General features: G+C 40.7%; 1 protein-coding gene across 3 annotated transcripts in view; it reads left to right on the top strand.

The window, feature by feature from the left end:
• syt14a (synaptotagmin XIVa) overlaps positions 1–14,572 on the top strand; it is a 201,603-nt gene that overhangs the window by 71,511 nt on the left and 115,520 nt on the right. For all 3 annotated transcript variants that reach the window (XM_071380789.1, XM_071380790.1, XM_071380792.1), the window contains exon 2: positions 5,031–5,078. In XM_071380789.1, the coding sequence (XP_071236890.1) occupies positions 5,031–5,078 (48 nt within the window). The remainder of the gene's footprint in view (positions 1–5,030; positions 5,079–14,572) is intronic.

Raw genomic sequence — 14,572 nt, 5'->3', positions numbered from 1 at the left:
CATGTGAGAGTTAGCTGCGTTCCATCGCATTTCTGAAGACAAAGAAATTCTCCGGTTGGAACATTATTGAAGATTTATGTTAAAAACATCCTAAAGATTGATTCTATACATCGTTTGACATGTTTCTACGAACTGTAATAGAACTTTTTTGACATTTCGTCTGGACTGGATTTGTGAACTAAACGCGCAAACAAAAAGGAGGTATTTGGACATAAATGATGGACTTTATTGCAAACTGGCTTTAACCAGAATAGAAAGAGGAGTGGGAGGCTCCGGTGCACAACTGAGCAAGAGGACAAGGACATTAGGGTTGTCTAGTTTGAAAAAGACGCCACACAAGTCCTCGACTGGCAGCTTCATTAAATAGTACCCGCGAAAACACCAGTCTCAACGTCAACCGTTAATAGGCGACTCCGGGATGCTGGCCTTCAAGACAGAGTTCCTCTGTCCAGTGTCTGTGTTCTTCTGCCCATCTTAATCTTTTATTGGCCAGTCTGAGAAAAAGCTTTTTCTTTGCAACTCTGCCTAGAAGACCAGCATCCCGGAGTCGCCTCTTCACTGTTGACGTTGAGACTGGTGTTTTGCGTGTACTATTTAATGAAGCTGCCAGTTGAGGACATGCGAGGCGTCTGTTTGTATTTCTGATCAATTTGATATTATTGTAATGGACAAAAAAAAATGATTTTCTTTCAAAAACAAGAACATTTCTAAGTGACCCCAAATGTTTTGATCGGTAGTGTATATCTTAACAAGAAATGTGTGGAGTGGTTCATGACTCCAGCCTAAGTGTATGTAATCGTCTGACTTCAACTGTGTTTCATAATTGCTTTGTGCTGAAAGTATTAAAAAATGTGGTCGATTTGCAATCCAGGGCCCGTATCCCCAAAGCGTCTCAGAAAAGATCCTAGGAATCATGTTAAAACCTGTTTTAAGACAAAAAACACTCCCAGCTCAGAGTAGGTTTTATGATGATGTTAAGACACTGCCCAGACAAAAACTCTGAGCCAGGAGTAAAGTCAACTCATAAAAGTTTCTTAGTCACAACAGTTTGAGGTACCACAAAGGAAAGATAGTGATGACACTCATTGCCATGGTTGCAAATGATGGGCAATAACCAATCACGATGAGGCCAGCTGTGAGCTCTATATAGGGCCAGAATACAGCATTTGGAGCCCCGGTGCACAGACCTGTGGAGGCTCATCGGATGCTTTTGTTCACCGATAATTATTTTCCGTTTTATAACAAATTTTCAGAAATGTTGCTATCATATGCGTATGCCTAATATGTTGGCATTCATAATAATTTTTTTGTTAAAATTCTGCTATTTTAAATAGCGTGATAGGCATGTGGTACTGAATTGTTGTTAAAAGCGGAATTTTTATTACCGTTATATCAGTGTTTCCCAAACTCGGTCCTCGAAACCCCAAGAGGTGCACGTTTGATGATTATTTCATTATTTGAATCAGTTGTGTAGTGCTTGGGCCAAAAACCAAAACGTGCACCCCATGAGGTTCCAAGGACCACGTTTGGGAAACCCTGCGTTATATTAACACACACGTCACTCCCGTTCAACAACCCTCTAAATAGCTTCTGGCACAGTAGGCATCAAATAACTTGATGATAATATTGCCCAACTTATAGGCATGCCCAATTTAGGCATCTTTTTTAACAACGTGATATTGCGCTCCAAAGGGATAACTTGAAATAACATGATGTACGGTGCCTTGCAAAAGTATTCATCCCCCTTGGCGTGTTTCCTATTTTGTTGCATTACAACCTGTAATTTAAATGGATTTTTATTTGGATTTCATGTAATGGACATACAGAAAATAGTCCAAATTGGTGAAGTGAAAAAAATTACTTAAGTAAATAAAACTGAAAAATGGTGCGTGCATATGTATTCACCCCCTTTGCTATGAAGCCTCTAAATAACATCTGGTGCAACCAATTACCTTCAGAAGTCACATCATTAATTAAATAAATTCCACCAGTGTGCAATCTAAGTGTCACATGATCTCAGTGTATATAAACCTGTTCTGAAAAGCCCCAGTTTTTGCAACACCACTAAGCAAGGGGCACCACCAAGCAAGCAACACCATGAAGACCAAGGAGCTCTCCAAACAGGTCAGGGACAAAGTTCTGGAGAAGTACAGATAAGGGTTGGGTTATAAAACAATATCCGAAACTTTGAACATCCCACGGAGCACCATTACATCCATTATTAAAAAATGGAAAGAATATGGCGCCACAACAAACCTGCCAAGAGAGGGCCGCCCACCAAAACTCACGGACCAGTCAAGGAGGACATTAATCAGAGAGGCAACAGAGAGACCAAAGACATCCCTGAAGGAGCTGCAAAGCTCCACAGCGGAGCTTGGATTATCTGTCCATAGGACCACTTTTAGCTGTACACGCCACAGAGCTGGGCTTTACAGAAGAGTGGCCAGAAAAAAGCCATTGCTTCAAGAAAAAAATAAGCAAACACGTTTGGTGTTCGCCAAAAGGCATGTGGGAGACTCCCCAAACATATGTAAGAAGGTACTCTGGTCAGATGAGACTAAAATGTAGCTTTTTGGCCATCAAGGAAAGCGCTATGTCTGGCGCAAACCCAACACCTCTCATCACCCCGAGAACACCATCCACACAGTGGAGCATGGTGGTGGCAGCATCATGCTCTGGGGATGTTTTTCATCGGCAGGGACTGGGAAACTGTTCAGAATTGAAGGGATGATGGATGATGCTAAATACCCGGAAATTCTTGAGGGAAACCTGTTTCAGTCTGCCAGAGATTTGAGGTTCACCTTCCAGCAGGACAATGACCCTAAGCATACTGCTAAAGCAACACTCGAGTGGTTTAAGGGGAAACATTTAAATGTCTTGGAATGGCCTAGTCAAAGCCCAGACTTCAATCCAATTGAGAATATGTGGTACGACTTAAAGATTGCTGTACACCAGCGGTACCCATCCAACTTGAAGGCGCTGTTTTGCCTTGAAGAATGGGCAAAAATCCCAGTGGCTAAATGTTTCAAGTTCATAGAGACATACCTCAAGAGCCTTGCAGCTGTAATTGCTGCAAAAGGTGGCTCTACAAAGTATTGACTTTGGGGGGGTGAATAGTTATGCACGCTCAAGTTTGTGTTTTTTTGTCTTATTGTTTTTTTCTCAAGAAAAAATATTTTGCATCTTCAAAGTGGTAGGCATGTTGTGTAAATCAATTGATACAAACCCCCCAAAAATCCAGGTTGTAAGGCAACAAAATAGGAAAAATGCCAAGGGGGGTTAATACTTTCGCAAGCCACTGTACTCTATGTTAATGAAATAATCGAAAGAAAAATATATTAGATTATTTATTTGCCGACATTAGTGGTTATAAGTATTTAGGCATAGGCCTTTCATGTGAATTATGCCTCATGTAAAAATTATTGTCAAAAGTGCAAGAGATACTGTTGCATGTAGACTATGTCTAGATTATCATATAGAAATATATATATTTTTAAATCAACTCAAAAGAAAATGACAGTCTATGGCGCAGGAACCACTGACTCGCTGCCTTTTTCTATAATCAATGCACCTGCTGGTCATGCTTAACTGGTTGGGACAGCTCTTGAGGTCTCAAATATCTGTCGAATTATATGTTTGACTCTTATGACTAAGGAGGCTTCCCACTGGTCACCAACTGGTTGAATCAATGTTATTTCAATGTAATTTGTCAACTTATTGTGACATGTAATCTGTCCTGTAAATACATTGGATTGGAAAAAAGTCATCAACTGTTGTTTTAATGGTGAAATTTCAACCAAAGGGATTATATCATCATGGTAACCAAATGTCAACATAGACAAACCTTGTACAAAATATCTTGAATTTGTACATTTAAAACAACAGATCTTCAACTTTATATCAATAGGCTGCACAGCACTTTCTCATGGAGAATTTATCTATAGTATCTACAGCTACCCTTTGGTCTCCGATCCAGTGTTTTAACCAAGCCCAGCTCTGCATAGCTGTGGTATTTGTCACCGACTATTACGAATGTGCTATCACGATAATGATCGCTGAGAGTTCTCCACATAAACACAAAATAGATTCACTGTTGCTATCGAAGTCATTCCAAAGGGTAGGTTTAAAAGAGCTAATTAAATGTGACCATACGTCATATGTCAATGATGCGATTTCGGCCTATATAACATTTTCAAAGTCATCAACAGCTATTGTTTCAATTCAACCCAGGATTCAACAAAAAATAGACAAGGGCTTCGAGCTCTGGTTGATTTAACATGTAATTATATATTTAGTGATATTGAATTCTGTTTGGTTGTCAACGCAACTAAATATCAATATCAAGGAAATGTATCTTCTGCTTGCATTGACAACCAAACACAGTTCAATATCACTTTTGAAATACAAAAAATTGCCTATTAAGTTAACAATGACATGTTGGATTCACGTCTCCAACTCAACAAAAGATGTAAGTTAGAGAATGGGATTTACCCAGATGGAACTCTCCAAGCACTAGATACAGTACATCTTCTTAAATGTTGATATTTGGTTGCATTATCAACCAGACAAAATTCAATATTACTTTTGTAATACAGTTAGTAGCCTAAAGTTAAGGCTGTTACAAACTAATATAACATTTAACCTTAAAATGTGTAACATATCCATGGAAACATTTTTAGTTTACTGTAACTATAAATGTGTTCATATTTAATAATATAAAGTGTGCATGTTCAAGATACCATGCATAGGGCCCAGGCTTTCCTTTGGATTCTGAAATTGCGTACATATGATCGTCAATATCGTTTAGTCATGTAGAATCACAACAGATATAGAAGTTCCATATGCGTGTTTGACTGCATTTCTGTTGTCTTGTCTATTCTCTCTCTGCTAGTGAAATCCAGATTTTTGTCAGCATATCTATGTCATTGACTCCTAACCTGTTGTTTTTTATTGTATATCCATGTATGGTTATAATTTGTTTGGCTTCCATTATGCGTTACAGGCCATTTAAAAATGCATTGTCTTTCCAGGTGGTGAGCGCAACTGTGGAGTACATGAGCTCATCTGCGTCAGAAAAGGTAGGGGCACTCCCCACCTCACCTCCCTGTTCCACAACCATCCCCATGAATCACTGTATAATGTCTGTTCATGTTGTAGATGTCGAAAATCCACCTGTTTCACTGTTTATTGCCTTCTTTTATGGTCTATTTGTCTGGTTCTATTTTCTTTGCTTTTGCTTTACCAAGAAAAACTAGGTGTTTCCTTGTGCCTGTCCTGTGTGTGTTCGGCCTCCCCGTCCCGTGTTTTGTTAGCGCTGTTTTAGAAGATAATGACGGGAGAAGGTTTTAGTGGTTTGAGGCGATAGGTTGGGGTTAACCAGGAAATAAATACGCCTCCTGAACATCACGTACGGTGTAACAATGGGCCTAGAACAGGAGTCAACAACCTTTTCTAGCATGACAGCTACTGCAACAAGTACATTTAAAAAAAATAATAATAATGAAACGTTGCAAGCTCCCCATTTTCTGCTTTCAAATAGGCACATTCTTCTTAATAAACAACTCCAGGTGGCCCTAATAAAATCTGTTTTAATTTGTTTAATCTGTTTTAGTTTTCCTGAGTTCAGATTTAGTTTTGTTTTCACTATTACAATTATTTATATAGAATCAATACAATTGGATGTTCTGAGTCCATGTCAATGCTTAAATCACAGCAAAATATTATTATTTTTTAGGTGTAATTCCTCTTTAATTCAAGTGTGCACCTAGGGAGAGTAGGATGTGCTTGGCTAGTGATGTTTCTGTACGGCACATGTAATGGCAGAGTTTGCAAACCAAAGGCCCACCATATTGATACAAATAATCATGCTATCATTCTGTCAGGTAGGCCTAATTTGCTGTTAACATTTAATAGTGAATGTTTTGGGCAAAGCCTTTCTGTCTGCACACAAGATGGTTATCTTTAGCATTGCTAACTGCCTACACAAAGTGATAGCAATATTGCTGTAAATTAATTGGCATACTGTATATTGTGTTACGTCTGGCTTTTTAAGCCAATTGTGGCTAACCAGTGTGGGATAATATCAATGACGCTTTGATTGGATAGAAGCTGGGAGGTTGCAGTGTCTGACATTTGTGAGATTTGTTTATGACAGTTTGCGGTGGAACACTGGAACACTGGAAAATGTATGTACTTCCATAATTGTATGGCGAGCTACTCATAGGTGGGCTGTGAGCTACTGGTAGCTTGGGATCAACCTGTTGGAGACCCCTGGCCTAGAGTGTTTAGTTGGCATGATTATGTGGTGTTAACCACACAAGACTGCCATCTTACAACTTGATCTACGTTCCCTATTGTTCTACATCCCATATGTCTGACTTGTTGCATCAACTAAAGGCATTAAAAGATTGACAACTGGACTGTTTGAATAACAAATTAAATCCATATAAGACCACCCTAGCGACGCTGAATTACAGTAGTTAGCATAGCAGCAGGAGCTTTGATGCTCCTGAGGCTAGCTCATGTCAGTTGCATTGACCCTGTTGTCTGAGTGTGTTAGAGCATACCCAATTGATGTATTCCATGATGCAGAAAAGAGCTGGTGTCCATACAGCAGTTCACACCCAATATGGTCTGATATGTGCTACATACAGTACTCCACCTGTGGCACCCGAGTGGCGCAGCAGTCTAAGGCACTGAATCTCAGCGCTGGAGGCGTCACTACAGACCCTGGTTCGATTCCAGGATGTATCACAACTGGCCGTGATTGGGAGTCCCATAGGGCGGCGCACGATTGGCCCAGCGTCGCCCGAGTTATGGTTTGGCTGGGGTAGGCCGTCATTGTCAATAAGAATTTGTTCTTAACTGGCTTGCCTGGTTAAATAAGTAAAAACATGTACACACATCAAATGTTTTTGCTTTGCTCAGTCTCATCTGGCAGTTTTGAAGGTGATTGATAAGGTTCCTATGCAGTTTCATGTATTACTCTAAATAGCTGTCCTCTACTCAGTGGCAACCAGTCAATTCAGGGCAGGTGGGGCAGACCCACATTTTTTTAATTTTTTGGGAGGCTTTCCTGTTTTGCATGTTATTTGTCATCAATACATGTCACATATCAGTTTGCAAACAATGTAAAAAAAAATATATATATCATTGAGTTAATAAAGTTACATACAAACATGGTCTCTTTTGTTTTCTTGAGTAAGGCAGCTCCAAAATGCAGGTGTTTCAGCCTAGCTCAGTGCTTTCTGTGGTGGTGGGGCAAGCCAGCAGAAAATGTGTTCTGTGTTCTGTCACTCATGGGGACACTACGTGACCGCCAAGGGTAGAGCTAGAAAATTCAAGCCCCTTGGGTGCTGCCATAGAGTTACATTAGAAGTGCCCATCCAAGAAGGCTCAAGGTCATTGTCGACAGATAAAATTATGTAATATCACATTATATCTACAGTAGCTTTGATTGGACTGATCAACATCATACTTTCAATATCTTAGCTAGCAGTCATCATCATGAATCAAGTCGACAATCTCCTGGCAAGTCCTTTTTAATCCCTGTCAAATGAAAATAAATTATAGATAAAACGTATCAGTGCTCATCGGCCATTGGACATAAACATTACACAAGTTGGAAATCACAAATTCAACAATGAGTGGTTTGGAAGGAATCAGTGTGGCTAACTGCAAGCATTGCAATGCAATCATTAGCCTGCTATTCAGTGGAGTGGCTGTGGGGTCCCAAATCTTAAGATTTAGGGTCTCTTTTCCTAGTTTAAAATGAAACATTCAACATTGGTCATGCTGTCAATGAAGGATGACTTGTGCTGCGCTCAAAACAACTTAACTCGGACATGCAAAATCTGACTTTAGTAAGTTCAAGACAGCTGGGAAAAATGAACTACGACTGGGAAAATACGTGTTGAACTTTGATCCAACTCGGAATTGTACATTTGGAACTCGGGCCTCTTTCTAGAGCTACAACCTGAAGATCACTGACGTCATCATGATTCAATTTTTTTTTTTTTTCGAGTTCCCAGTTGTCTTGAAGCACCATAAATCCAGAGATTGGCAGACTTTGATGACAAAATTATCCCCTTAAGGACCGCCACGACACCTTCCTGTTCAAGTGAGCACAGCACAACAAGGTGAGTCAAAATGTCTTGTACGCTGCTGCATAAATTATATAATATGCCAGGGAGATATGTATACTGTAGCTAAGAAAGTAATACTAAGTGTATGTTGTCTAGTAAGCTGTTAGTAGCCCATGTGCCTCACCCTAATAATTTGATCAATTTTCACCGCTTTATTTCGCCTACTGTTCTGACTTGGTGGTGCACATGTAGCCTATAACCTGTTTTTGAGAAATGTAATTATTAAATATTGTAAGAGCTTTCATTGTCTGCTTATATGCCCCCTTTATTTATCCTATGGTTTTGACTTGGTGTACAGGTAGAACACTGTAAGAACAGCCCATGTTCTGAATTCTGTACATTTCAAAAGTGCTGAACAAATTATATTGACTACATTCGTCCTAGCTCACTCATTGTCTTCATCGAAATTACGGATTGCCGCTTCTCCGCTTGTCGTCTCCTTATGCCATAGTTTGTACATCTCAATTGTCAGTAGAAACCACGTTTGTTTAAGCAAGTCAGCCATATCAGATGTGTTTTTTTAGAAGGCAGTAAATGAGACTGAATGAACTGTTTCGATGCCAGGTGTAGCAGTGGTAAGGTGTTGGGACTGCCGTTGGTACTCTGCTTTTGCGACAGCTTTATGTAGGTCCTAACAGTTTGTGGTCACCGTTATAGTGCAATAAATGTATTGTTAAGTGTTGTGTTGTATAGTGGCTTTGCTGGCATGCATCCCGCATTATTTTTTTGCCCCACCAAGATTTACATGCTAAAATCGCCACTACTTAAGGTCAGTTATAATGAAATTCTTACTTCTATCTCTCAACTCCAGGATCATCTATTTATTCACTCAATCTTTCTTTCAAAGGGGCATTGAAAGCTTGAAAACAAACACCAATCTGTTAAAATGGTCTTTGTGGACCCTCATCCTATAGACCCTATCCTGGCCGCATCATGAAAAGTTGCGTGCCCAGTTTCGAATCAAACTAGTTTGTTTACAATCCCCTGACTTCAAATGCAGCTCATGCAAGTTAAAAAATTAACACAGGTAATCAGATGGTTGTCATCGACAACATCACAGGTGTCGTTGGAGGATTTGATTACCTAGCAAGTTAGCAAGCTAACGAGGCAAGGTAAAATATCACAGAGCTAGATAAAGCCAGAAAAATAATATAGTTGTTAAACATAACACGCAAGACTGTTGGCTATAGCTTTCATGGTCGTCACTCAGTCACTGTGAAGTTAGTCAAGATACCGACACCATCATTAGCTCTCCTGCTAAAGAGCTTTTTGTTGCGAGGATGCGCATGCATCAATCGTACCAAACGTTTACTTGTAAACAAAAAATGTGTTTCAGTGAGAGATAAATACATGAGATCTTGCAAAGCGTGCCCAACTCTTTTACTTGTTGGAGTTTGTCTAATCTGACAAAGCTCATTTCCAGCAGACATTGTTAAATCCACGTCATATGAGGCGACAGTACAGAATGTCCTATTTGATGCTAATGCTAATGCTTTCCTCCTTTCATGCAGTTCACTGTAATGACTCAAAGACCCAAGTTAATAGCCGCAACTGGACACCGAGTATGCGCCGGAGGACGTGTATTATTGTGTGGTCTGGTTCTGTAAGCGTGAGTTGGTTGTGTGTTATTGAAATGGTGTCTGTGTGTAGGAGATGCCAGGGACAGTGTGCGTGCGTGGTGAGTGGGCACAGAGCGATTATGTACTGGGCTGTATGTGGGTGTCTGCCGTGGAGATGATTGGTGCTTTCTGACCTTCCGGATGGCAACTGTTGCCATGCCAACAGAATAAAGCCAGGCAAGCGGAGTTAAAAAAGGAAGGAATAAGCATTGATGAAAAGAAACAGTCACCGTTGAGAAAAGCAAATGGACACAGGCCTACATTCGGACTTTATCACTGAGTTAATTTGGCTTCATCAAATAATTAAGCAATAAGGCAGGAGAACCTGGGAATTATGTTGTGATAGCTCCCGTCTAAGGGCTGTTCTAATGCCCGATGCGAAGCCGAGGGCCGGAAAATAGCCGTTCGGAGGGAGTTATCACACCATAATTCCCGAGTTCGAGGGTCTTATTGCCTTGATAAAATCATTGCCAACATATTAAAAAGATTTAACGACATGTTTTCATTAAAAAGTTTATTTTAATGAGTACATTTGTTTTATTTCATCCTTCAACCATACCAAATAGTCCAGGCAAAAGCCAGTAATTAGTTCTGGGATTCTGAGGTTCCTAGCCAAATGGGCTGGTTGCCGTTCTATTCTCATGTTTTGACCCAGTCGTACATTCTATTCATCCCACGTTGCTATGTTAAACAAATCATTGGCATGTAGCTAGCAGAGGTTCAATAAGCAACTCTAGTAAATGGTTGGCGAGTCCATAGGATATCAAGTTAGGTTAATAAAAAACAGGCTATTCACCAGAGGACACATCTTTTTTCCGTTTTTACAGCATATCACAAAAGTGAGTACACCCCTCACATTTTTGTAAATATGAGTATATCTTTTCATGTGACACTGAAGAAATGACACTTTGCTACAATGTAAAGTAGTGAGTGTACAGCTTGTATAACAGTGCACATTTGCTGTCCCCTCAAAATAACTCCACACAGCCATTAATGTCTAAACCACTGGCAACAAGTGAGTACACCCCTAAGTGAAAATGTTCAAATTGGGCCCAATTAGCCATTTTCCCTCCCCGGTGTCATGTGACTCGTTAGTGTTACAAGGTCTCAGGTGTGAATGGGGAGCAGGTGTGTTAAATTTGGTGTCATCGCTCTCACACTCCCTCATACTGACTGGTCACTGGAAGTTCAACATGGCAAAGAACTCTGAGGATCTGAAAAAATAATTGTTGCTCTACATAAAGATGGCCTGGGCTATAAGAAGATTGCCAAGACCCTGAAACTGAGCTGCAGCACGGTGGCCAAGACCATACAGCGGTTTAACTGGACAGGTTCCACTCAGAACAGGCCTCGCCATGGTCGACCAAAGAAGTTGAGTGCACGTGCTCAGCGTCATATCCAGAGGTAGTTTTTGGGAAATAGACGTATGAGTGCTGCCAGCATTGCTGCAGAGGTTGAAGGGGTGGGGGGGGTCAGCCTGTCAGTGCACAGACAATAAGCCGTACACTGCATCAAATTGGTCTGCATGGCTGTCGTCCCAGAAGGAAACCTCTTCTAAAGATGATGCACAAGAAAGCCCGCAAACAGTTTGCTGAAGTCAAGCAGACTAAGGACATGGATTACTGGAACCATGTTCTGTGGTCTGATGAGACCAAGATAAACTTATTTGGTTCAGATGGTGTTACGAATCCCTTTGGCCCGACAGTCTAGGGGGGGGATGGTAATGGGACCCGTAACATAACTCATGCAAATTATAGTAGTGACAAAGAGTGAAAAACAAAATAACCACGACAACTTAGATCTACCGTCAAACACTCAAGGTTTATTTATAAACACACGGTAATGGGGGGAGCAGGAAAAGGGGCTGAGCTGGACCCAAGGAATGAAACAATAATCCAAAAACACCCCTAAACTAGACTAGCCTATTTCAACAACTAACTAACTAACCAATAAATACAGGGGGTGGTCCGCCCAGTTCTAACTAGTGTTTTTAACAACGTTTACCTACGGGTAATGTATACCCATGGGCGATTTATCTGGTTACCCCCATTTCCCACCATTAAACAAACACTCAAACACCATAACCAAAACAATACTCACAGGTGGGGACAAAGTGACATGTAGATGCAAAACAAACAAGAGATCTACAGACAGAAGGCATTGACAGAGAGATTGAGCTCCCGAGAAAACAACTGACAGGGTTTTTAAACCAAGGGAAAGGAACTGTGATTGGGTAAGGGAAAAGGAGCAGGTGTCTTCTGATTAGCGACTAATTGATGACTGATTGGGGAATGATGATTGTCACCTGTGAGTAGGGGAGAAGGAGAGAAAAGAAACACACAGGATACACACAGAATATTTGTATCCGTAACAGATGGTGTCAAGCGTGTGTGGCGGTAACCTGGTGAGGAGTACAAAGACAAGTGTGTCTTGCCTACAGTCATGCATGGTGGTGGGAGTGTCATGGTCTGGGGCTGCATGAATGCTGCCGGCACTGGGGATCTACAGTTCATTGAGGGAACCATGAATGCCAACATGTACTGTGACATACTGAAGCAGAGCATGATCCCCTCCCTTCGGGACTGGGCCGCAGGGCAGTATTCCAACATGATAACGACCCCAAAGACACCTCCAAGACGACCACTGCCTTGCTAAAGAAGCTGAGGGTAAAGGTGATGGACTGGCCAAGCATGTCTCCAGAACTAAACCCTATTGAGCATCTGTGGGGCATCCTCAAACGGAAGATGGAGGAGTGCAAGGTCTCTAACATCCACCAGCTCCGTGATGTCGTCATGGAGGAATGGAAGAGGACTCCAGTGGCAACCTGTGAAGCTCTGGTGAACTCCATGCCCAAGAGGGTTAAGGCAGTGCTGGAAAATGATGGTGGCCACACAAAATATTGACACGATTTGGACATTTTCACTTAGGGGTGTACTCACTTTTGTTGCCAGCGGTTTAGACATTAATGGCTGCGTTGAGTTATTTTGAGGGGACAGTAAATTTACACTGTTCTACAAGCTGTACACTCACTACTTTACATTGTAGCAAAGTGTCATTTCTTCAGTGTTGTCACATGAAAAGATATACTCAAATATTTACAAAAATGTGAGGGGTGTACTCACTTTTGTGATATACTGTACATACAGTTGAAGTCGGAAGTTTACATACACTTAGGTTAGAGTCATTATAACTCGTTTTTCAACCACTCCATACATTTCTTGTTAACAAACTATAGTTTTGGCAAGTCGGTTAGGACATCTACTTTGTGCATGACACAAGTAATATTTCCAACAATTGTTTACAGACATATTATTTAACATAATTCACTGTATCACAATTTCAGTGGGTCAGAAGTTAACATACACTAAGTTAACTGTGCCTTTAAAGAGCTTGGAAAATTCAAAAAAATGATGTCATGGCTTTAGAAGCTTCTGATAGGCTAATTGACATAATATGAGTCAATTGGAGGTGTACCTGTGGATGTAGTTCAAGGCCTACCTTCAAACTTTGCTTGACATAATGGGAAAATCAAAAGAAATCAGCCAAGACCTTATAAAAATAATTGTAGACCACCACAAGTCTGGTTCATCCTTGGGAGCAATTTCCAAACACCTGAAGGTACCACATTCATCTGTACAAACAATAGTACGCAAGTATAAACACCATGGGACCACGCAGCCGTCATAACGCTCAGGAAGGAGACGCGTTCTGTCTCCTAGAGATGAACGTACTTTGGTGCGAAAAGTGCAAATCAATCCCAGAACAACAGCAAAGGACCTTGTGAAGATGCTGGAAGAAACAGGTGCAGAAGTATCTATATCCACAGTAAAATTTGTCCTATATCGACATAACCTGAAAGTCCGCTCAGCAAGGAAGAGTCCACTGCTCCATAACCGGCATAAAAAAGCCAGACCACTGTTTGCAACTGCAAATGGAGATAAATATCGTACCTTTTGGAGAAATGTCCTCTGGTCTGATGAAACAGAAATAGAACTGTTTGGCCATAATGACCATCGTTATGTTTAGAGGAAAAAGGGGGATGCTTGCAAGCTGAAGAACACCATCCCAACCGTGAAGCACGGGGGTGGCAGCATCATATTGTGGGGGTGCTTTGCTGCAGAAGGAACTGGTGCACTTCACAAAATAGATGGCATCATGAGGAGCAAAATTATGTGGATATATTGAAGCAATATCTCAAGACATCAGTCAGGAAGTTAAAGCTTGGTTGCAAATGGGTCTTCCAAATGGACAATGACCCCAAGTTCACTTCCAAAGTTGTGGCAAAATAGCTTAAGGACAACAAAGTCAAGGTATTGGAGTAGCCATCACAAAGCCATGACCTCAATTCCATAGATATTTTTTTTTTCAGAACTGAAAAAGCGTGTGCGGGCGAGGAGGCCTACAAACCTGACTCAGTTACACCAGCTCTGTCAGGAGGAATGTGCCAAAATTCACCCAACTTATTGTGGGAAGCTTGTGAAAGGCTACATGAAACGATTGACCCAAGTTAAACAATTTAAAGGCCGGAATACTAATTAAGTTTATATAAACTTCTGACCCACTGGGAATGTGATGAAAGAAAGCTGAAATAAATAATTCTCTCTACTATTATTCTGACATTTCACATTCTGAAAATAGTGGTGATCCTAATTGACCTAAAACAGGGAATTTTTACTTGGATTAAATGTCAGGAATTGTGAAAAATATTTTACTAACTTTTTTTTGATACTTTTATATACAGCAATCACAACAATAATACATTACCTAACCTGAGCTCTTTAATCCCACCTCTTAGCCACTCTCATCCCC

This window comes from Salvelinus alpinus, chromosome 33 (genome assembly GCF_045679555.1).
Source record: "Salvelinus alpinus chromosome 33, SLU_Salpinus.1, whole genome shotgun sequence".
In the NCBI taxonomy this organism is placed as follows: Eukaryota; Metazoa; Chordata; class Actinopteri; order Salmoniformes; family Salmonidae; genus Salvelinus; species Salvelinus alpinus.
Note: the sequence above shows the minus strand (reverse complement) of the source record. Positions and strands in the feature narration are given on the sequence as shown.